Below are 25,740 nucleotides of genomic sequence, written 5' to 3' on the forward strand. Positions count from 1 at the left end.
CCTTCGGAACGACGTGCAGCCCCTGCTGTGCTACATTTGCACTACAGAAACATGTAGCAGAGGACCCAGCAGCGGACGAAGAGGTCCGACACAGCGTAAAGAACAGCTTCTACGTAGACAACTGTCTACAAAGCCTTTCAACCCAAGAAGAAGCCGAGGCTCTCCTGATTAAACTCCGCGCCTCATTGATCAAAGGCGGCTTTGATCTCAGGCAGTGGGCCAGCAGCGATCCGCAAGTACTGCGCAGCCTCTCCTCCGAGGACAAGGCAGCCAGCAGCGAGACCTGGATGGCTACAATCCCGGGAGAAGCCCAGGAGATGACCCTGGGATTGGTGTGGCGATTCAAAACAGATTCGCTTCACTACAGACACAAGCCCCTGACTACGGAGCAGGGAAGGCCGGCGGCGGCGCCGACCACCAGACGGAGTGTGTACACAACACTCGCCCGACAATATGACCCGCTAGGATGTATTCTACCGTACACCACCAGGGCAAAAATGATTGTACGAGCATTGTGGGACAAGGACCAGGGCTGGGACGACCCCATTCCCGCACACCTTGCATCCACCTGGAGAGAGTGGGAGATGGAGCTCCACTCACTCCCAGGCGTCAATATGCGCCGAAGCTACTTCCCACCCACGGTGAGGCCAGAGACATGTAAAATGCACTTACACGTCTTCAGTGACGCCTCAGAGGTCGCATACGGATCAGTAGCCTACTTGCGGGCCCAAGACCAGGGGGGAGAGATCTACACAGCATTTGTCCTCGCCCGCTCGAGAATAGCCCCACGCAAGCAACAATCTATCCCACGTCTAGAGCTCTGCGCAGCCCTAGCCGGAGCGCACCTAGCCACGCTCATCCAACGTGAGCTCACCATACCGGTGTCTAGAACAATCCTGTGGTCAGATTCCACGACGGTACTCGCCTGGATCAAATCGGACTCATGCAAGTACAAAGTCTTCGTGGGAGTCAGAGTCACCGAGATTCAAGACTTAACCGAAGAGTTAACCGGAGAAACAGAGTGGCGCTACGTTGATACAAAACAGAACCCAGCTGACGTCATCACCCGGGGGATGCCCCTGGATGACCTCACCCGTCGCAATGTCTACAGTGACGGCCCCGCATTCCTAAGACTCCCGGAAGGACAGTGGCCCATGCCTATCCCGAGGGAAGCAAGTCCAGAGGAGGTGGAAAATAAGAAGTCTGTGTTCTGTGGATTGAGCACCGTAGCCTCCACCGACCCTAACATAGACGATTGCACGTCCATAGAGAGTGCACAACAAAGAACATTCCTGCGGTACCACCCGGAGTGCAAGTCCCCCGCTGATATGTCAGCAGCTAACTACGAGGAAGCAGAATTGCTTCTACTGCAGCGAGCCCAGAGAGACTCGTTCCCCGATGAATTGGCCTGTCTACAGGGAGGAAAGCCTGTCCCATCCGACAGCAGATTAATTCATCTGGCCCCCGAGAGCGACGCTCATACCCTCATCAGAGTGGGTGGTCGCCTACGCAGAGCCCCCAATCTACCGGATGACATTAAACACTACCTACCGTCTCTACAGACCCGCCAGAAGTGGGTAAAGGAGAGAGACAATTTGACAGAAGGAACAGTCGTCATGATTATTGATCAATCACTGCCCAGAGCTATGTGGCTGGCCGGCCGCGTAAGCAAAGTGATCACCGGTGCCGACGGCAAGGTCCGAGCAGCTGAAGTGCTCGTCCAGGGTCGCACTTACACCCGTCCCGTGGCGAGGCTCATAGAACTGCCTCGACTCCCAGACACAATCGATGATGACCATGACCCTACAACCCTATGACTTTGTGAAGTTGACTGACCCCTACAGCAAACCCTTATGTGTAAATAGACAACGCGATTAATCTGTCTCTGTTTAACTGATTAGGTCTGGGACCAATCAGGGGGTGGCTGTTGTGAAGGGCCAGATTAAACCGAATATATATATTTATTTATATATATATATTTAATTGTATTTGTATATTCTCTAATATTCCCTGATATCCCTTGTATATTCCTTGTACAATATGCATTGAATATCCATTCTAGCCTACTGAACATCCCATAATAGTCTCCATTCTACTATTGGTCGAGACCTTGGTGCCAGGCTGCCATACCCCTCAGACCCAGTTCAAACGTACCGCTCCACATGTACGAACAAGTCCTAGTTCCGCGTAGGAATCTGGCTACCGCACCACTAATGGGACTATTTGTTCATAGTGCGTATATATACTGCGCTACTAAAGTAGGACTTTCTTTTCAGTCCAGTTTCTTACCCTCCAATAGAGTCACAGACGTAAAGCCTCCCCGCGACGCCACGTGTGGGAGTAAGGCCAAGTTCGCCGACCATCGGTATTGAGACATCGTGTATATTAATATTTGAATAGTCATATTTGGCACTATATCGTCGAGTTGGACGTAGTCTATTAAGTTAATAATAGTCTGTTAATATATAGTGCTTCGTGCGGTGAGAATACTACCGTAGTCAGTACCCCATCGTTTCGGGCAGAGAACTGGCTGCTTACCCAGGGTGGTTGTCCCCATGTGAAGCTGCACCCGAGGAGCCCCAGAGCCGACGAGCGAGTGGACCTGTATACCGGATTATTCTACCGACGACAGCCCGCCTTCCCAGGCACGGATTATGCTTTGTATACTTTGATTATTCCATGGATAAAGACCCCCGACACTGCCGTGTGTTGGAACCCCCCCCCCTGGAGAGGACGCAAGGTGAGGAGACGCTCTGCAAGACGAGGTCGCTTCACGTCTCTCCCCCGTGGACCGGAGAGAGCCGGCCCACAAAGAGTCCACCTGCTTTCATCTGTGGTCCAAGGATCGCCGGCGCATTGAACGGCACTACAGTGGGTTCACCTGGGATACCCTTGGCCGGACGAGGCAGCCGGATTCTACCCCCCCCCCCCCTCCTACTCCTGTCGGCTTACAAGCGACCGGATTAACCCCCCCTTAGTGTATCTAGTATATAATCATTAAAGTATCATTGCTGTTATTCCTTAACTATTCCAGGTCGTATATTTACCACCTGCGCCATCAGAGATTGGACATTCTCTATTGATATACCGACGAATACTCTTTGCCATAAAAGTGCATACTATTTCAATTCATAAATGTAATTAAGTGATTAAGTGCTTGCTCTACACACCATTGCTGTGTAGTAATAAACGCATACTTCGACTTCGTACATTTGTGTTGGATCCGTTTCATCTACGTGAGAGTGTTTATGATAATATATTTATGCCGTGTACTGGGTGGCCGAATATTAAGTACAAAGGTAGTGGTAGTAAGTATCATATCTAGTAATACAGTCAGGGAATTGTACCCCTCAGTTACACTAACTTTAACCATAACGACTAGATACCTAACCCTAACACCAGCCTACAAACCACGGCAATGGGGGGGGGGGGGGTCTGCTGATGGAGACTCAGTGTTCAGGGTAACAGAGCATGAGGTGAGACGGATCTTTAAAAAAGTGAATATCAGGAAGGCAGCAGGACCGGACGGCATCCCCGGCCGCATCCTAAAAGTCTGTGCCGACCAACTGGCCCCGGTATTCACTGACATCTTCAACCTGTCCTTGGAACAGGCTGTCATCCCCACCTGTCTGAAGAAGTCCACCATCATCCCTGTACCCAAAAAATCTACGCCCGCTTGCCTCAACGACTACCGCCCTGTAGCCCTCACCTCCATAGCCATGAAGTGCTTTGAGAAGCTAGTGAAGGGCTACATCTGTTCCTCCCTCCCCATCAACCTGGACCCTCTGCAATTTGCATATCGCCCCAACAGGTCCACGGAGGACGCCATAGCCCATGTGCTGCACACAGCAGCATCACACCTGGACAAGAGGCAGGGGAACTATTTGAGAATGCTGTTCATCGACTACAGCTCAGCATTCAATACCATAGTCCCCTCCAAACTCATAGCCAAGCTCAGGGACCAGGGCCCTCATGCATCAACGTGTTCTACGCACAGATCTGTGCGTAACCCGTGCGTACGATCATTTCTAAGCAAAGAGTGGGATTCATCAATTTGAACTTGAACTTGACTTCGTGCGTACATCTACGCACAGGTCAGACCTGGCGTACCTAGCTCCCAGTGGTAGAATATATTATTACAACAAGGAAATGAGCTTCTGTGCATAATAACACTGGATGTTCTGTATGAACCGTAGTTCATTATAGTTCATTGTAAGATAGCAACAGTAGTGTAATTATGGTCAAAACCCTATAAATAGCATTTGGAATAATAGATCTTTCTCTCAGAATGAATGCAGCATGGTTTATATAGCGTTATCGGAATATACGGGGTGTAGGCTACTGACTGACTGCGCTCCGCGTAGCTTGATTGATTGATTGATTGAAAAGTTTATTAACAGATTGCAGAATGGGTACAGTACAGTACAGCTCAGTACATACAATTGTTAATTGGGGATGCAGACCAACTTTCGTCCTGTTTACATCAGGGTCCCCCATTTTCAATTCATCATAAATCATAAAGCTCAACTCGTTATTATTTTGCGCACAGACCGCCGAAACACGGGAACGTTTTGATTATATTTAAAAGGCTTTACGTTAAACGAAACAAGTGGAATTTCGAAGCTGTAAGCAGAATAAGTCATATGAATATAGTGTTCTTCCCCCTTTTTACTGTACAAGAAAGAATAGAAAACGCATTGCAATGACACCATGCAGATAGTGGACAGACTATATGATGGGATTCAAGTTCGCGTTTTTGTTGCTCATAGGCATGCTGTCAGAGTATGATATCTTAATCAAACATTCTAGAACATTTGTCGTCACAGATCATGTCCTAATGGAACATAGGCTATGGCATGGATCGTGATATTGTGTGGACTGTTATTATTACTGTACGGCGGTACCACCCATTGTGACAGCAGCCTTGAGTCCCGCACACAAACATGATGGAATTCAAGTTCATGTATTGAAAGGCAGGATACATCATACATGCAGTGAGATTCATTGTTCTTGTATATGCTCTCGTATTATATTGTTTATATAGGCTACCCAATACTGACATCAAAATAGATTGTAGTATGCCTCTAGAAATCATATGCAGCAGGTAGAAAATTGACGGGAGATCCATCGCGATTTGGAATAGAATTGAGGAGAACTTTAATCCCTGGGGTATTAATCAAACAACACGGGAAAAGGCAGTCATATTCCAGCGCGGTCTTTATTAGCCGACAACAAAATAGATGCCTCTAAAAATCATATAGCCAATCGAACACAACTAATAAAGGCATTCATATTACAGCACGGTTATAATGACACACAACCAACGCCAAACAGTGGTCAACGAACGGCCTTTATTAGTATTTTGAGCTGTCCAGGCAGAATTGCAGCAATGGTCTTAGGGAGCCGTTGATATCTGACATCACCGTTTACAAGTCCGCCTTTTATTTATCCCATAAATCATAATACGCGATAGTGTCTTCTTGGTTCGACAGCAGTGAATTCTCCGTGGAGTTTCTCAGGGTTCCGCTCGGGTCGGTCCATTATTTCACATCCCATGGGGGGTGTTTCCTCATTTTCATGACCATATATGGATAATCATGCACGAGCATTGACGGTAGAACAAAGTGGTATTCATCAACACGGCAGGGCATAGAGCCTGCGTACGCACGTGTGATGAATGCCGACTTCCCTGTGCGTACGCTAGTTCTACATTCCGTGCTTACGTGTGGAAGTAGGTCAAGTTCTACGTCCACGTTGATGCATGAGGGCCCTGGGCTTGAACTATGACCTCTGCCAGTGGGTCTTGGACTTCCTGACGGGCAGACCCCAGGTGGTAAGAGCCGGCAACTGCACCTCCTCATCCATCACGCTCAACATAGGGGCCCCCCAGGGCTGTGTTCTGAGCCCCCTCCTCTACTCCCTGTACACACATGACTGCGTAGCACAGCGGAACAATAACACCATCATCAAATTTGCTGATGACACAGTAGTGGTGGGCCTGATCTCTGCCAACGACGAAAGGGCCTACCTGGAAGAGGTAGAGAACCTGTCACAGTGGTGTCAGGAGAACTGCCTCTCCCTGAACGTCAGCAAAACAAAAGAGATGATTGTGGACTTCAGGAGGTCGGGGGTCAAGGACTACAGCCCCCTCAGCATCGACGGGGCACCGGTTGAGAGAGTGAACAGTTTCAAGTACCTCGGAGCCCACATATCCGAGGACTTGACATGGACCACACACATTGACAGTGTTGTGAAGAAGGCACGACAACGCCTCTACTTCCTCAGGCGCCTAAGGAAGTTCCAAGTCAGTCAGAAGATCCTTAGGAACTTCTACTCATGTACAATAGAGAGCATCCTGACCGGCAACATCACCTCCTGGTTTGGGAATAGCACTGCACAAGACCGTAGCAGACTACAAAGAGTGACACGTTCAGCCGAACGCACAATTGGAGGGGGGCTTCCCACCCTCCAGAACATTTACAACAAGCGGTGCAAGGGGAAGGCTAAGAGAATTATTAAGGACTCGAGCCACCCGAACAACTGCCTCTTTGAACTGCTGCGGTCAGGCAAGCGATACCGGAGTCTTAAGGCGAGCACAGAAAGACTCAGAAGAAGCTCGGGTCGGTCCATTATTTCACATCCCATGGGGGGTGTTTCCTCATTTTCATGACCATATATGGATAATCATGCACGAGCATTGACGGTAGAACAAAGTGGACACTGTACATTGGAATACTGACATACATTTGACATGGAAACTGTACATTGGAGGAGGTTGGGTAGGTGTTGGGTTGGGTGGGGCTGTACATTGGAATACTGACAAAGCCATGCTTGGTCTTTATTGTACAACTGGGTTAGGACATTTGTAGGGGCCAGTTTTGAATTGCAGTCTCCCGTAGGTGTTTTTTGAGTGTTTTTGAAGGTGGGTAGTGATTTACATTCCTTTACAGCTTTGGGTAGGGCGTTCCACATTGTTGTGGCATAATTGCGAAACGTGTTTAGTCCCTTGTTTGTGCCGAATCTGGGTTTTACATGATTTGTGGAGCTCCCTCTGGTGTTGTGATCGTGGTATTCACTGACCTTTGGGAAGTATTTTGACATGTACATGGGTACCTTGGTCGTGTAGTGTATCTTGTAGACCAGGCCCATTGCAAGTTGCTGTACTCTGTCGTCTACTCTAAGCCATCCTAGGTTGGCAAAGTGTGCAGGGGTGAGGTGGGTTCTAGGAGTCAGGTCAAGCAGTAGTCTGACTAGTTTGTTTTGAGATGTTTGTAATTTGGTTTTTAGTGCCTTTGAGGTGCTTTGGTACCATGAGGTGCAAGCATAGTCGTAGTACCCTTGAACCCTTGCACTATATAGTATTGTATATTAGTACACTGCACAGTATTGTAAACTTGAAACTTTAACCATAACGACTAGATACCTAACCCTAACTTTAACCATAACAACTAGATACCTAGCTAACCCTAACTTTAACCATAACAACTAGATACCTAACCCTAACTTTAACCATAACAACTAGATACCTAACCCTAACTTTAACCATAACAACTAGATACCTAACCCTAACTTTAACCATAACAACTAGATACCTAACCCTAACTTTAACCATAACGACTAGATACCTAACCCTAACTTTAACCATTACGACTAGATGCTTAACCCTAACTTTAACCATTACGACTAGATGCTTAACCCTAACCCTAGAAAGGGAAAATACTTGTTTTCGCAGGAAAACAAGGCCACACACACACAAACAAACTGCTTCCTCTGGTTTCCCCCTTTCAGCCTTTTCTGATTTGTGCATAGGAAGGCATCTATAGATATGCCTATTTTCCTTATGCTTGTGTGTGTGTGTGTGTGTGTGTCACACAAATCCTCATACCCAGGCAGCCCGGCACAGTGCCTGTCTAGGGGGGAGATGTAATATCCAGCGAGCCCTGGTGCCACGTCAGCACGGCTGGACTCAGCCTCCGGGAGGAGAAGCCCCCGCCACAGATTACACAGCACGCAGCAATAAGGCTGATGGATGGAGACATTGAGATTAAGGCAGTCTGTAGCGAATATTTTATGCCGACTATTACTGCAGTAAATTATCCTTAACCCCCCCACCACTCCGATCCGCAGTCAGATGAAACTCCAGCGCACTCTGCTGGGGAAATAATGAAATGACCGTTCTTGTGACAGTGGCAGTAAGTAGTACAGAGTAGAAATACTCTAGTTTATACTTCTTCCTACTCCTTTACGGACATGTTAAACTAACATTGTTCATTTGTTTTAACTATTTTGGTTTGTTGCTTTTTATAAATTGTTCACATTGAAAGATTGAAGTCAATTAAATTAAATAGAAAAGTCCTCCATTCTCAAATTACTAAAATGGGCACATGTTTAAGAAATACTGGGAGTTCCATACTGCATAGGGGCATGTCCTATCTATGTCCTATCGCCTCAAAGCAAGAAGGTTCTGGGTTTGAATCCTGCTTGGGGACCAGGTTGCCGGGTACCCAGGTGGGGTATCTCCCGGGTTCCCCTTGAGAAAAAGATTAAACCTAATGGAAAAACATGTAGAACAGATCGCCAACACTGTCGCGTCCCTGACGAAGACGGACAGGAGCACTTGGATTGGTCCCCGGGCACGCCCACACCGCAGGCCATGTCTGCTCCCGGCTGCCCTCGAGGGAGGAAGGATGACGTGATGGGTCAAGCAAGCGCACAGTACTGTAGAGAGGACATTTCATGTGTGTGTGTGTTCCTATGTGTGTCGCCCATCTTGCATGTGTGTGTTCGCTGCATGACAATGTAGCAAAGTGTACTACAAATAAAGACCTCTTCTTCTATGGTAGAGGAGGCCTGGGCATATTTGCTAAGGGCATATGGGTCTGGTCCTATGATTGCCCATAATACAATACAATGAATTCTGAAGCTGCCCCTGACGTGACTTTTTTTGGTCAAATTACATTATCGTAATTGTCTTTTTAGATAGAGCACCTCTTCAGCCAGGGAATATATTCTAGCAGTGTGTACTACAAAATATGATTTACATTTCTCAATTAGAAAACTTCACTCAAACCCCGAGATGAAAACGGCAAAAGTGGTTTTCTTCAAGGTAATCAGTCAGCGAATTGTTACATTCCACCCCTGCAGATTAATTAACACACGTCACGATTAAAGTTTGAAAAGCGCTTTCAGTTTTGGTTAGTTAGCATTGGAAATTGGAATCATCTGTCAAACGAAGACAGGAATAGATCAATACGTTTAAAAAATATATATATCTAAGCACTTTAAAATTAAATAACACAACCATGGATACCTTTGAAATACCTCATCTACTTGAGGTAATTGTATGTCGTAATTTCAGTAATTGTTGCCTCGATTTCATCAACGTGGTGTATTTTAGCTATTTTGAGAACCCAAAACAAGCATTTACCAACTCACTTATTACATTTGTTTTTTATTTGAGATATTGAAACACAAAGTCAATATGCAAATACCTCTGTAAATATTACAATCTGTAATAATTCAAAGCTTGAAAATGCTGAAAAGTATTGAACAGGTCCTTGTTAATGTTAAGCCAGACCATAGGCCAAAAGAATAATAATCATAAATTAACGGATGCTTCTTCTGAACCAGAAACATTTATAGTTTTTGAACTAATAAATAAAAGCCCTACTTCCATTTTTGTACTAGGGCCCACACTGGCGGAACATGGTCCTACTGAGTACAACATCAAGTATACACGGTATCTCAACTCTTCACTGACGTAACAACCTCAGCACGCTGTAGCTTAAGATTGATTTACCTCCAACACTGGGATGAAACTAAAAACCACTTCTATGTCAAATGGTCACAACACAATTCAGAGTAAAAAAAAGAAAAGAAAAAAAGAAGGAAAGTAAACAATGGAAAACTGTTCACTGCCTAATGAGATTTTCCTTTTATAAGTCAAACACAGAATAGATGGGAAAAAATGGAACCAAACCTTGAAAAACATTTCACACTGCCGGGGAAGCTGTTGGGTTCAATCGATATTTCTCCTTTCATTCATTTCTCACTTAGCTGAGCACAGAATAAAAAGTTGCATGAGAGGACAAGAAGAGCGACGACTTCTTTTAAAACAGTGTCCAGGGAGCAGGGCTTTTGTTGCACAAGTTTTTCTCGTACTCCTGCACACACGGCAAAAAAAACTAACGCTATTGTACCTTGGTTGCGAGTGCCACACTACAAAGCGATACACGGTGTAATGAATTCTAACCTCAAGCGATTGCAGCGCTGTTAGGTCCAGTGATTCTGATGAGCGTTAAGACGACTGCAGATTCCAGGCCGCAGCCTTGACTGCTCACCAGTCGACCGGTAATGGTCTCAGCCTGCGTTGCTAAGCTGATGTACACGTGCCCATAGCACCGGGCGTAAAGCCTGTGAGCCTTAAGGTTAATAGTGCATTCTGGTTGTTCATAGATGTTGTCGTTTCTTTTACAAATCAATTACAAAACAGACAGAAGGATACTGTGCTTTTGCGGTGTGCGGCGTCTCTTCGTTTCCATAGAAAATATCAACTTAAACAGGAATGAAATGAATGGACACCCAGAACAATGGTTATTCTAAGTCATGGTCTTAGGCCAAGACAGGGTTATTCTAAGGCTTGGTCTTAGGCCAAGGCAGCTCTTTGTGGATTTGAAAAATCTCTTTCTGTATTAAATCACAAGTCTGCCAGTGCTCAGTGCATGAGTCCTGCTCTCATGGTTAAAAAGGGGGCGAAGGCCTCTCTCTCTCTCTCATTTGACTTTATTTTCTCCCTGAGTGTTCTCCTCGATCACCATGATCTGTATGCCTGACAACTGTCCATTGGCGTCCAACTGCAGTTCGTGGACCCCCTCAGTCTGTGCCTGGTGCATGTGGCCTTGCACCTCCTCGCCGGCCCCCTGCACCACCATCCCCTCCCCGTCTCCCACCATGGTCATCTCCACGCCTCCCTGGATCACCATGGTGGCCGCCGCCGCCTCGTCTCCGCCCGGCTCCCCGGCCAGCTGCAGCTCCATCATCCCCATGGCGTGCTCCACGGGGGCAGGGTTGATCTCGATGACAGTGTGTCCCTGGCCCTCCTCCACGTCCCCGCCCTCCATCACCTCCTCCTGCACCAGCACCGTGCCCTCCATCATCTGGTGGCCCTCCAGGGTCAGCCCGTCCATGACTCCGCCCGCCTGCTGGGTGAGCTGCACCAGCTCCATGGGGCTGACCATCGTCGCCCCCAGCTGGCCGCCGTCCTGCATGGCGGTGCCCAGCAGCGTCAGGCCCGAGGACGGGTGGAGGGTGATGGTCTCCGTCTTGCCGTCGGCGCCGGCCACCATGTAGCGCGTGAAGAGCTGCGAGCCGGCGGGGAGCAGCGTGACCGTGTTGGACGACTGGCCCAGCGAGGCGATGGGCAGGCCGGCCATGGTGAAGGGCTGGCCCATGGAGGAGAGCGTGATGGGCGAGAGGACGGTGAACTGCTGGGGCTGCAGGGTGGCCTGCTGGCCGAGGAGGGTGGTGGTGGAGGCGGGCCTCTGCAGGCGAGGCCGCTTGGTCTGCCGCTTGGCGGGGGCCTTGGTCTTGGCGGGCTGGGGGCTGGTGAGCAGCGTTCGCACCTGCTGCTGTTTCTTCTGCTCCTCAAGCTGCTGTTCCAGACCTGGACAGAGACACATTGATCACTGTCACAACTTCTCCACTGTCAATATCAATCCTGAGTGCTAAACTCTACAACAAGTGACGATCAATACAGACTTAGACCATCAGTTTGGGATAAAAAAGATAGAATCCACTTTTCTTCAGTAGAGAGATCCTGCGTCTAGGTGGCATAAATGGAGAAAATCAAGTTGTTTTACTTTAACACATTACAAATGTGTCTTGATATAGGATTTCAGTATTTTTCTTTGATCCCAATACTGTTTGGCATAAATAACCAAGTTGTGGGGTTGAAATATTCTCTAGGAGAGATACGAGCCTCAAGCTGACAATTTGTTGACAGTATTGTCGCACAGCAGCAAAGCGTGTTCTACAAGATAAGATAAGATATTCCATTGTTGATCCCTCGGGGGGAATTCGGGATTTGGGTTCTATGATGTTCTATGATGATGACAGGATTTTCACAGAGGAGCTTCATTTATTGATCCATCTGAATTCATGGCAACATTTTAGAGGTGCCATGAATTATGCTTAAAATTAATGCTTAAAATCTATTATACACCCCCTTTTTGTCCTATTCTGTCCTCTCCTCACTCCTCTCTCCCACCTCTCCTCTTTCTCCCCTCCCCCCTCTCCTCACTCTTCTCCTCTCGCCCCTCCCCCCTCTCCTCTCTCCCCTCTCTCCTCTCTACTCACTGATCAGTGTGCAGATGTCCTGCTTCTGGCTGGGATCGGTCTGCTGCCTCCTGCGCTCCAGGATCCTCTTGACGGAGTCCAGCAGGCCAAACACCTGGGCCAGGTTACTGAGCACGGCCACCTCTACCAGACAGGAATCTGGGATCAGAGCGGCAAATGGTCACTCAGTCAGTCAGCATGAAGAAGACATGAGCAACCACATCCAGTCGCGTGTTCAGTCGAATGGTTGCATTTGCGTCGTTCACATTTTACATTGTAGAAATTAGACGGTAGCCTTGGATGTCACTGCCCTGGTCGTGCCTGAGGAGCATGCGTGGTGCTAGTCACTGTGTTCTCTTGTTCAGGCCGTCTCCCTGATTTAACTGGCTAAAGAAGCAATATTTTTCATGACAAAGTTCCATAGTGCAGGTTTAACAACAATATTAGAAAACAAGACTATTTCTATACCAGATAACCAGCTTTGAAGGGGAGCAGGGATTTCATGAAGCAGGATTATTCAATTAGCTAGATAACTTTTCAGAAATATCATTGTATAACACCCAATTATTTTGATCACGGTTAAACATTCCCAATGTTCACATTTTAGTTGTACAGATTAAAATCCAAGACATTGGGCTTGGGTTCCACTGTCAGGAGAACAGCTTGGGTTCCACTGTCAGGAGAACAGCTTGGGTTCCACTGTCAGGAGAACAGCTTGGGTTCCACTGTCAGGAGAACAGCTTGGGTTCCACTGTCAGGAGAACAGCTTGGGTTCCACTGTCAGGGGAACAGCTTGGGTTCCACTGTCAGGAGAACAGCTTGGGTTCCACTGTCAGGAGAACAGCTTGGGTTCCACTGTCAGGGGAACAGCTTGGGTTCCACTGTCAGGAGAACAGCTTGGGTTCCACTGTCAGGAGAACAGCTTGGGTTCCACTGTCAGGAGAACAGCTTGGGTTCCACTGTCAGGAGAACAGCTTGGGTTCCACTGTCAGGGGAACAGCTTGGGTTCCACTGTCAGGAGAACAGCTTGGGTTCCACTGTCAGGGGAACAGCTTGGGTTCCACTGTCAGGAGAACAGCTTGGGTTCCACTGTCAGGAGAACAGCTTGGGTTCCACTGTCAGGAGAACAGCTTGGGTTCCACTGTCAGGAGAACAGCTTGGGTTCCACTGTCAGGAGAACAGCTTGGGTTCCACTGTCAGGAGAACAGCTTGGGTTCCACTGTCAGGAGAACAGCTTGGGTTCCACTGTCAGGGGAACAGCTTGGGTTCCACTGTCAGGAGAACAGCTTGGGTTCCACTGTCAGAACAGCTAGGGTTCCACTGTCAGGAGAACAGCTTGGGTTCCACTGTCAGGGGAACAGCTTGGGTTCCACTGTCAGGAGAACAGCTTGGGTTCCACTGTCAGGAGAACAGCTTGGGTTCCACTGTCAGGAGAACAGCTTGGGTTCCACTGTCAGGGGAACAGCTTGGGTTCCACTGTCAGGAGAACAGCTTGGGTTCCACTGTCAGGAGAACAGCTTGGGTTCCACTGTCAGGGGAACAGCTTGGGTTCCACTGTCAGGAGAACAGCTTGGGTTCCACTGTCAGGAGAACAGCTTGGGTTCCACTGTCAGGGGAACAGCTTGGGTTCCACTGTCAGGAGAACAGCTTGGGTTCCACTGTCAGGAGAACAGCTTGGGTTCCACTGTCAGGAGAACAGCTTGGGTTCCACTGTCAGGAGAACAGCTCGGGTTCCACTGTCAAGAGAACAGCTCGGGCCCAAGTTTATTTCCCCTGTCAGCTACTGATATTAGCGAACACTACAACAGTGTCGGCATGGCGACCCACCTGCGTCCTGCATGGCCTGCTCCCCGCGGAGCTGCACCCCGTTCAGCAGCTCCAGCAGCTCCGTGCTGATGTTGGTCACCACCTCCCCCATCAGGCCCACGTCGGCAATGCCCTTCCAGAAGTTCAGCGTGTCCTCTAGAAGCCCCGCCCACACAGACAGCAGGTGTCAGAGAATATGTATCAGCAAAATGGGTTAAAGGCCTAAATTCAGAAATGTATCAAGATCGATCTCTCTCTCTACCACCAGTGTAGTGTGTGTGTGTGTCTTAGCCTCTCTACAACCAGTGTAGTGTGTCTTCTCCTCTCTACAACCAGTGTAGTGTGTCTTCTCCTCTCTACAACCAGTGTAGTGTGTGTGTCTTCTCCTCTCTACAACCAGTGTAGTATGTGTGTGTCTTCTCCTCTCTACCATCAGTGTGTGTGAGTGTCTTCTCCTCTCTACAACCAGTGTAGTGTCTGTGTCTTCTCTCCTCCACCATCAGTGTAGTGTCTGTGTCTTCTCCTCTCTACCACCAGTGTAGTGTGTGTGTCTTCTCTCCTCCACGATCAGTGTAGTGTGTCTTCTCCTCTCTACCACCAGTGTAGTGTGTGTCTTCTCCTCTCTACCACCAGTGTAGTGTGTGTGTCTTCTCCTCTCTACAACCAGTGTAGTGTGTGTCTTCTCCTCTCTACCACCAGTGTAGTGTGTGTGTCTTCTCCTCTCTACAACCAGTGTAGTGTGTGTCTTCTCCTCTCTACAACCAGTGTAGTGTGTGTCTTCTCCTCTCTACAACCAGTGTAGTGTGTGTCTTCTCCTCTCTACCACCAGTGTAGTGTGTGTGTCTTCTCCTCTCTACAACCAGTGTAGTGTGTGTGTGTGTCTTCTCCTCTCTACCACCAGTGTAGTGTGTGTGTCTTCTCCTCTCTACAACCAGTGTAGTGTGTGTGTGTCTTCTCCTCTCTACCACCAGTGTAGTGTGTGTGTCTTCTCCTCTCTACAACCAGTGTAGTGTGTGTCTTCTCTCCTCTCTACAACCAGTGTAGTGTGTGTGTGTCTTCTCCTCTCTACCACCAGTGTAGTGTGTGTCTTCTCCTCTCTACCACCAGTGTAGTGTGTCTTCTCCTCTCTACAACCAGTGTAGTGTGTGTCTTCTCCTCTCTACCACCAGTGTAGTGTGTGTCTTCTCTCCTCCACCATCAGTGTAGTGTCTGTGTCTTCTCCTCTCTACCACCAGTGTAGTGTCTGTGTCTTCTCTCCTCCACCATCAGTGTAGTGTCTGTGTCTTCTCCTCTCCACCATCAGTGTAGTGTCTGTGTCTTCTCCTCTCTACCACCAGTGTAGTGTGTGTCTTCTCCTCTCTACCACCAGTGTAGTGTGTGTGTCTTCTCCTCTCTACCACCAGTGTAGTGTGTGTCTTCTCCTCTCTACCACCAGTGTAGTGTGTGTGTCTTCTCCTCTCTACCACCAGTGTAGTGTGTGTCTTATCCTCTCTACCACCAGTGTAGTGTGTGTCTTCTCTCCTCTCTACCACCAGTGTAGTGTGTGTCTTCTCCTCTCTACCACCAGTGTAGTGTGCGTCTTCTCTCCTCTCTACCACCAGTGTAGTGCGTGTGTCTTCTCCTCTCTACAACCAGTGTAGTGTGTGTGTCTTCTCCTCTCTACAACCAGTGTAGTGTGTGTGTCTTCTCCTCTCTACAACCAGTGTAGTGTGTGTGTCTTCTCCTCTCTACAACCAGTGTAGTGTGTGTGTCTTCTCCTCTCTACAACCAGTGTAGTGTGTGTGTCTTCTCCTCTCTACCACCAGTGTAGTGTGTGTGTCTTCTCCTCTCTACCACCAGTGTAGTGTGTGTGTCTTCTCCTCTCTACCACCAGTGTAGTGTGTGTCTTCTCCTCTCTACCACCAGTGTAGTGTGTGTGTCTTCTCTCCTCTCTACCACCAGTGTAGTGTGTGTGTCTTCTCCTCTCTACCACCAGTGTAGTGTGTGTCTTCTCTCCTCTCTACCACCAGTGTAGTGTGTGTCTTCTCCTCTCTACCACCAGTGTAGTGTGTGTGTCTTCTCCTCTCCACCACCAGTGTAGTGTGTGTCTTCTCCTCTCTACCATCAGTGTAGTGTGTGTGTGTGTGTGTGTGTGTGCGTCTCTGACCTGAGATCTCACAGGTCTCCTTCTTCTCCATCTCCAGCTCTGCAGAGCTCCACTCCAGTTTTCCCGTCAGAATGTCTGCTCTGTCCTCCTGCCCGCCGTTCCCCAGCACCAGCTGGGCTGCGTTTCATCACAGGACCACACACTTAGAATAGACCCTGTTGTTCTCCTCACTGCCTAGCTATACCAATTCAGAGTACTAGATGTTTTATAGGGGCCCCATTGATTTCCATCTCAAACCCTGCCCTCTTTTCTTGATCCTCCAAATTATAACAGTCAGAATTCATACATGTTATTCCTATGGTCAGTCCAAAAATATTAGTGAACATGAAAAACTCTTCTAAATCCCCAAAAACTATAGTGATAAAACTCTAATTTGGGATGCCATCAGGTATAAAGTCTGAAGGTGCTCAGTAGACAATGCATTGGGAGAGGTGGTTTAGATCAGCGGTTCTCAACAGGGGTTCCGCGGCACACAGGGGTTCCGCGGAGAGCTGTCAGGGGTTCCGCGAGATGCCTGGCAATGTTCTTTAAAAATATAGAATGACAACAGTCTTATTTTGAAAATCCTATAGCGGGTCTCATTTATGCCCACGCGCAGCTCCAGCTATAATAACTAGGCTCCGAAAGCTAGCAACATTAAGGTCATTATGATACTCTTATTTTGAAAATCCGTGGTGTCGTGACTCATATCCGCTCCAGCACACAGCCAATAAGGATGCATCTCCACACAGCAGTGAGCAGTAGCGTCTCTCAGCTCAGCAGTAGTAGCGTCTGGATCTGGAATGCGGACATTGAAACACAGCAAGGGTAGTGTTTTTGCGACCCAAAACAAATCCCTGCTGTTTTATTCCGCAACGGGTCAAATGCATATAACATGCTTTGCAATCCTTGCCATTCCTTTATGACCACGTTGTGTTTAAGACCGGAATTAATGTCCCGTTAGCATAAGCTAACAACAAGCTAAAAAGCCCTGTTCAGAGCGACAGAGAACAGCAGGGTGGGGACTTAGTTGGAAGGAGGACTGGGAAGGAGGGGGGGGGGCATTCTCCCTCTATGTGTGTGCGTTTGAAAAGATGATGAAGTCAGACTACTATATTATATTGATAGTAAATGTACTGAGGGTGGACAGACAGATTATGTTGATATTTAAACATAAAAAATACAATACATAATAAATGTATCCATGATCATCATGCAACATAAAACAATTGCAGGAACGGTTTGGGAGAGGAAGGTGTTTTAGGTTGCGTGTTCCAAAAAATTTACTTAAAGTTTAAAGCTCAATATATCAAAACGTGGCACTTTATAGTGAACAGGCACTTTATAGTGAATCCAAATTCTTTTTGGATTACAGAAAATTATCCATAAAGTGCTATCTGTTGCAGCTGCACTGTTTTCCATGAAAATACCATATTTGGATAAGTTTGACCATTTCTAAAAATCTGAAAATCATTATTTAATAAAACACAGAAAAGGATCACCAAGTTACTCTGGATAAAAAAAAACTTTACAGACAACATTGAGACAAAGCTTCCTGACACATCTCCATCCAAACTCTTGGAAGAACTCATTGAAATCTCATCTGATACCACCTGGAGAGCTAGTTTCAGAGTGTGGTGCTGAGTACCAAGTATCTCATGATGCTGCAGTTAAGGTGTTGATACCATTCAGCACCACATACAGTATCTGTGTGAAGCTGGCTTTTCATCCATGACAGCTCTGAAAACAAAATATAGGGCCAAGTTGAGCCTTGATGATGACATGCGTGTTGCCTTGTCAAAGATCTCCCCACGTATTGACCGTATTATTAGCCAGCAGCAGCGGACCTCGCATTGAGCTAGAAATGTCCACTGAGTGAACGAGTGCTTATTTTCTGTATTTATTTATATTTTTTGAGAAATGGTAACTTGGTGATCCTTTTCTGTATTTAAAAAAAAATACATGATTTTTTGTTTTTGAGAAATTGTCAAACTTATCCAAATATGCTATTTTTATGGAGAACAGTGCAGCTGCAACAGATAGCACTTTAGTGATCCTTTTCTGTATTTAAAAAAAAACTTTTGTCATCAGATTCAGATTCAGACAACTTTATTGATCCCGCGTGGGGCAATTCATATTTGCAGATTCACCAACAAGCAACAAAGACAAACAAACAACAAAACATCTCAACGACAGCACGGCAAATAAAGAGTCATTGTATCATCATTGTAGCAAAAAAGACAGGACCGGGAAAGTCTTTATCGTATGTAGGGGTGCCCTGGAATATTTTATTGAACACAGGGGTGCCTTGGCAGCAGAAAGGTTGAGAACCCCTGGTTTAGATGACAGAGCATCCAGGGGAATGTTCTGACTATATGGGTATAGTTATTATTATTATTATTATCATTTATATTTTCTGATTCAGATCGGAGACCACTCCCTATAGAATGAAGAAAATAAAGAAAACATGCTGTGGGTCCACAAAATCACTCCCCCATTCACTGCAGTTCCAGTACCTGATCACATCACAAGTTTGAGTCTTCTCTGGTTTTCTAGCTTTGGGAGAGTAGCTCATGTTCACAAATATTCCATCATAGGCCATGGAAATAATATATTGAAATTCTTAATTTGTTAACCGTGTCCGGCAATACAGCGTACCAATTCAATACATTACTGCAAGGTGCTTTGGATAAAGGAACTCACCAAATGGTGTACTGAAAGATGTGTTTAAAGAGGAACTATTTTGCTATTTCTTTCACTATTTGGGAAATTTTACACTATTCCTGTGAGTCTATGGAACACATCTGTAAGTTTTTTTTCAATCAAATTCATTGTTTTGTATTTTTAATCAAGTACTTTGGTGCACCACTTTCTCCCCCTACAAAATCCAAGCTCGCAATGCGCTTACAGGGACAGTCACCCACCTGCACTGGCAGCAGAGGTGCGTTGCTCATGGGATGGGGTTGCACGCCGTGCAACCGGCTCTGTGAGCACGCGCACGCGCACGCACATGCACGGATGTGCACACAGGAATGCGCTGCACTCGACTGATGCGCCAACTTGCTAAGTATCCACCTGGCTACTTTGCATATCAATAGATCAGGTCGTCAGGTGTGTTCAAATACGTTCTTCTCAGATACATTGACACAAAACTTGTGAATGAAATGTGTTACATTCTGAAATGTCTTTAGTCTGTGGGTACGCGAGGGAACATTTATGCGCATGCGCGGGAGTGTGCACACTGCAAGCAGGGGGAGAGAGCTGAGGAGAGATCGCTCTGAGGCTGCGGTTACACCTTAGTTTCGTTTTCTGATGAGTTTCGCTTTTCCAGGTCGCAACGTAGCGGTAGCTGAGTGAGACATACGTTTTGCAACCCGAGTACAGTGATGTAGTACACTGCCAAAGCAGTAGGTGGCGAACATGAAGGCAATTTTCAACCAATCAGAACTTGAATGTGCCAATACACTTCCTGCAAAGAAAATGTCAACAAGGCGGGCGCCGCCATCTTTAAATGCCTATTTACCCAATGCAGCACTTATTTTTCAGCAAAGTGTAATAAAAGTGCAATAAACTAAACGGATACATTCACTGTGTGTTCTGCCTCTCATTTGTTGATGAAACAAAACTAACATCAACACAAGTGACCACCAAGAGCGGATAGTTTAGTCTCAAAAAGCATCGGCAATGTTGTTAGCTACATTGTTAGCTACATGCTAACGTGACTGGAATATGCCAGTATAACAGTATAGCATTGTGGCTAGAAGCTAATGCTAGCTCACGTTAACCAGCCAGCACCAAACTGATGATATCGGGAGCTATCAGTAGCTAGATAACATTAGAGACAACGCTGTGTGTATTAAACAAAGGTGAATAGATGACTGGGCCATTTTGTTTAATGCTTTTTAAGATTGAAAGAGGAGCTTGAGCTAACAGGGTCTGATAGCTAACGCTAGCTTACGTTAGCCAGCGGCAGTGCTCATGCAATCGGTAATGCTAGCAGAATGAATGGATGTAAACTTTATTTAACATATTGCATAATGGGTACAATACAATACGGCTCAATACAAAAATTGTTAAGGGAATGCAGACTGTTGTAGCTTGGACTGGGGTCCTTATAACAATAACTTGACAACACATGGTAGCTGCAGCTATTTGGGACAGCTCTGTTGTCACCAGAAGGGCACGCAGATGGTATCTACTGCGCATGGGCGTTGAGCAACAACGGCTCCGCGCAGATTACACGACATGTTGTCGGCGAGTTTTGCTACTCCAAAACGGAAAACACAATTTAGCGTTTTCAGTAGGGCCACAACGTATCCGGCAAAAACGGCATTTCTATGTAATAGGGACAGCAAACGTATTCAAAAACGTATAAAAACTAGCACAAAAACACTGTGTGTAACAAGGGCCTGAGACTCGCACCGTATGAGCCTATGAGGAATGCGCCTGAATGGGAATTTCACACCTAGTCAGTGTTGGTACAACCCCACATTGCTAGAAAACAATGCAAGCCACTGGAAAAGGCCATTTATAAGATAGGGGACCTTTAAAGATGCAATAACTATTTTCATTATTCACTATTTTTAAATATGACCACCTGCCATCAGAAGGTCTTGTTGAGTTATGGTGTGCTATTCAAACAAACCAGTCTGGCCAGTCTATTCATTTTGGTAAAATGGCGTTTGTTTATAGTGGCGACTCATGGCCCCCTAGTGGTCAGAAAATCTTTATTGCAGCTTTAAGAGTATACAGTATTCGTCGCCCTCTTAAAATAGTGGCCTAAGTCATAATTTCTCGTTTTTCAGGAAACATAATAAACTAAACCATATATAGAATATATTATATTTATTAATAATTTCACACAAAAATGTTATGACAATAGAAGACAATTAACGTAAAAATAACGATGTCTATCAATTATACATACATGTTACATGTAACATAAAAGGAATAAATGACTTAGGCCAATTTACGAACATGCCGTTGTGACTTGAGCCATTTTAAACCTGACTTAGGCCAAATTACTTCTTGAGTAAGTGACTTGGGCAAAACGTGTCACTTCTTTTATTCCCATTTCTTTGACAGACAATGGGGAAGGATAAGCCACACTAGCAGGGCACACAGAGACTCAGGAGACAGAGGGCAGTTTGGCCGTGGTTGGCCCTTTAAATTCAATAAAGCAAACTCAACAGTTACAACTCAAATCACTTATGAGGGCCGACGTTCCACTCTACTGGTTAAAGTTGCTTACTCGTGAGTAGTACGTTCGTTGATAAAGAAAAATACTGTCCACAGCCGCTCCAGTGTAAAACAAAGATATCCTATGGTTTATTTCTCTTCCACAGCGAAGTCTTTCTTTACAGAAGTGGTCCTAAAGCTATTTTCCTAAATATTCACGTTACTACTACAAGGTAAGAAAACTGTATTTTCACAATCTCCAAAATCACAGCCGACTCGACAAATACCTCCACACTGGAAAGCCGTAAATCAACTTGCCGGCTCTTTCCACAGCAAAACGGTAGGCTTGGCACCTTGGTTGAGAAATGCAGGTTTCAGTCTATGTTGTTTAGTCTATCTGTTGAGTCCTGTTCAGTCCTGTTTCAAGCTACACACTGCCTGTTCTTCTTCTTCTTCTTATTTGAATTTCCGGCAGTGTAGACGCATCGTGGCGTATTACTGCCCTCCACAATTCTTTTTGATGGGCTCTTCTTCTTCTTCTTCTTCTTCTTCTTCTTCTTTTCCCGCAGTCTACTGGAACCCGTCATCCCCTACATTGTCCATTGGAGTGCAGCTAATGCTGCTACTTCCTGTCTGAGAATTGTGGACTATATATAGAGACACAAATGTTCTAGAATGTTCGGTTATGACATGATACGGTGACATCACCAATGTTCCAGAACGTTCGATCATGACATCATACTGTGACATCACAAATGTTCTAGAACGTTCGGTCATGACATCATACTGTGACATCACAAATGTTCTAGAATGTTCTATTATGACAAATAAGACGTTTCAATGACTTTATCTAAATCCAATCAATATTCCTAATGCCGTTTCAATGTAAGGTTATAAAAATAAACATTCATATAATACAATAACCTAAATATATAGCTTTGGCTCCTACATCACTCTTGGCTAAATCAAACATGCCAGGTGAATCAAACACTGAGGAGGAGGCATGTTCCTCTCCTCACTTCTCACCCCAGCTCTTCTTTACTGGGTTTTTATTGATGCCTATTTATGTGGCAAATTATCGAAGAAGTGATGACACTCGGTGGGCATGACATGTTTCATGGACTGAAGGTCCTGAAACTTCCTCTCTGTGATTGGCAGAGCATGTGGAAACATTCTAATCCATGTCATCAGCTCGTTTGGCACCTGGACCCTCTGTGGCAGTGCTTCCCATGAGTTATCCGAGAAGGATAGCTTGTAATGGACCTTGCCATCACTGCTAAACTGAAGAGCCCGCAAATTATGTACAGTCGGATCTCCAGCTTTTTTGCCTGGTCTGATGCTGAGGATGTAAGAGCCATTCAATTTCAGGATTTCATCATGCTTGACCACCTTCACATGGTAGGGTGATGGTCTGATTCTTGCAGTCTGGAGTATGATCACGTAGTCTCTCGGGGTGATGATATCCGTAATAATTTTACGTTCAATGGTAGTATGCATGCTGTCACACTCCATTTGTATGTGTCCAGCAACAAGGTACTTCTGTGTTATTAGAACCCCATATTTCCTGGCAAGCTCAGAAAATGCATTCGCCACATTTGCATTGCGATTCTGATAACCACAACCATCGCTCCACACTACTATCTCCTTGATTTCTGGATGATCTTTGATCAAACCTTCAAAATGGCGATATTGAAGGTGTGCGAATACTTCGCTACTGAGATCGCCCTGAGTCTCGTCCCACATGTAGCAGTACCCTTCCTTTGATTTCAAGTCATAGAGGGTAAAGTTATGGACCTGCAGTTTTGTTTTGTAATACAGGCAGCTGGCTTGGGTTTTTGGACACAGCAGCACGGCTTGCAAGTCCATTGTCCAAACGGACTTCTCATTGTTTGCAGAATCCTTGTCGTGTGATTTCTCTGGTCTTGCTTCATCTTTTGCCATCACATGTGCATCATATTTGGCCTTACTGATATTACCATGCTTGAATGAAACACAAACATCACACTGATCTTTTCGAGGAATGAATACGGAATACTTTCCTTCATGGAACACATCTGTAAAATGCCGTATCCCAACGGCCCTCACTCCAGCAGTTGCAGCTGCTTGTTGATATTCCCGATGTAGTTGGGAGATGGTTGTGCCTGGGTGAAGGAACTTCTTGTCTTTGTAGGTCGCTGTGCTTCTGCAGTAATGCGAATCAACAGTGGGCAGGTCCTTCAACCAGTCCTTAAGGAAATCTGTGACGTCCGTGTCTAATGATTCTTTCATGGAGACCAAGTCTAGAAGAAAAAAGTGCCTGGCACACTTTATGACTCGTTCCATCCTGAAGTTTAAGTTGGTAGGACAATGACACATTGCGCCTGGATTCTTCAGCAACTTTCCTTTGCTTTATGGCAACCTTTGTGACCAAAGTTTTGATGTATAACCGATGTTCTTCCCAAGTGTTCATCGACCAAACATTCTGAAATATCCACTGCCTCTGTTCTTCTGTAATGGATTGGCAGTCTCGAGTCTTGACTCGTTGACAGAACTTTGAATTGCAGGGAGGACCCTTAGCCTTCGCAGGTATTTTGTTGCCACCTTTGCCCTTGTATGGCATTCCTTTGAGACGTTTCTGCTTGGATTCATTCACTATTTTGTGTTTGTAATTAAACTATAATTTGTGACAGTAAAATACTAAATAACTACACAACATGTATATTCTGGCCTATATTATAGTAAACCTTATCACTTACCAATAGGGGACGAGCCCTGAATCATGGAAATTACTTCATCCAGACTGTAGCTTTTCTTGCTTCTCGAAGCATCCGTCATCTTGAAAAGTTGTAAAATTGCCTAAGTCGCATGTCTTGTGACTTAGGCAAAAGATAAAACTGCCTAAGTCACACTGATGATTCATATGAATTGAAAATGGGGGACCCTGATGTAAACAAGACGAAAGTCTTTCTCTGGTCTGCATCCCCTTAACAATTGTATGTATTGAGCTGTACTGTACTGTACCCATTCTGCAATCTGTTCATAAACTTTCCAATCAATCAATCAATCACACTCTTGACATAGGCAATATTCTTCCAGGGTAGAAACAGCATGATCCTTTCAATTAAGGATGTAAGCGATTGTACCAGAGGGTGGCCAGCATCATGAAGATATGAGTTAGGCAACAAAAAAAAAACTCCAAAAAATGACTTAGGCCATTATTTTAAGAGGGTGACGATATGCATGTTCTCACCTTGAGAGGAGGTTGGGGTGGTCAGCCCGCTGCCATCTGGGGGAAAGCGTGTGTTGTTGATCAGCAGGTCGAACTTGGTGCTGCGACACGTGTTGGTGCACAGAGTGCTGTGCTGGTAGAAGTCCAGCTGACCAGAGTCCATCATTTTCCTGGAGAAGAAATAAATAAATAAATAAAAAGGAGAGAGGGAATGAGTGAGGGGAAAAAAGAGGGGACTGGATCAGAGCACAAAAAAAAGGTGTACTGTATGTACACCGTAGCCTATTAGGATCAGGAGGACCATAGAGGAACATGCTAAGATTATGGGAAATGTGCTTACGGTCTTCAGTCAGACAAGGAGAAAGGGCAGGGGTGCCTGCTCTGTCGAATTTTTTAAATATTCGCTTAAGACCCATCTTTTCTCTCTCTCTCTCTTTCAGACTGCCCTGATCTCACCTGGTCGGGGATATACCCTTAGTTTAATCTGGTTAGTTCAGTTAGGATGTCTGTTTATTTTATCGATGTCGGTTTATTTTATTTGAGATTCTCTAACCCCTGTCTCTGTCTCTCTGAGTGGATGTATCCAGTGGTGCAGTCGTAATATGGGCCAAGGCCAAACGCCACGTGCACGCGCGCTCCCGCGCACGCGCTACATGTCTCTCTCCTCTTTCATGAGGCGGAGCTGGGGACGAGACGGGCGGTCTTTTGTCACATAACACACGCCCAACACTCCACACACACACAGTCTAGGACGGTGATAAGTGCCGGCCGGGGTATATGGCGCGACGAGTCATTTTTGTGTCGTCGCGCCGTATAGGCACCCCGGCCGGCACTTATCACCTAGACTTTGCATAATAATAGGATGCGCGCACTTCTGCCTCAGTGACGTAGCCTAAACGTCGTTTGACCGCGTATGCCCACCACTGCATACCTGGATGTATCTAGTGATACTTCAACTGGACCCGAGCAGTTCTGCTGCCCCCTGGGGAATACGACTGATACGTTGAGCTCTTGATTTTTAGCCTTCATCTTATTTTCATACCAGTGTTCGTTTCCTATGCTTTCTTGTTGTTGTTTTTAGCTCTATTTA

At 46.0% G+C, this 25,740-nt stretch overlaps 1 protein-coding gene across 4 annotated transcripts in view; it reads right to left on the reverse strand.

Annotated features, from left to right (window-relative positions):
• Positions 1-9,455: 9,455 nt before the first annotated feature.
• Positions 9,456-25,740, reverse strand: part of gmeb1 (glucocorticoid modulatory element binding protein 1) — a 45,930-nt gene continuing 29,645 nt past the window's right edge. For 2 of the 4 annotated variants that reach the window (XM_084312356.1, XM_084312354.1), the window contains exons 6-10: positions 24,672-24,820; positions 16,286-16,402; positions 14,161-14,295; positions 12,355-12,492; positions 9,456-11,662 (exon numbers count right to left, since the gene is read on the reverse strand). In XM_084312356.1, the coding sequence (XP_084168482.1) occupies positions 10,773-11,662; positions 12,355-12,492; positions 14,161-14,295; positions 16,286-16,402; positions 24,672-24,820 (1,429 nt within the window). In that variant the 3' untranslated portion in view covers positions 9,456-10,772. The remainder of the gene's footprint in view (positions 11,663-12,354; positions 12,493-14,160; positions 14,296-16,285; positions 16,403-24,671; positions 24,821-25,740) is intronic. The other 2 variants (XM_084312355.1, XM_084312357.1) reach the window with 2 other exon arrangements.

Source organism: Notolepis coatsorum (assembly GCF_963971535.1).
Source record: "Notolepis coatsorum genome assembly, chromosome: 4".
NCBI classification, from domain to species: domain Eukaryota; kingdom Metazoa; phylum Chordata; class Actinopteri; order Aulopiformes; family Paralepididae; genus Notolepis; species Notolepis coatsorum.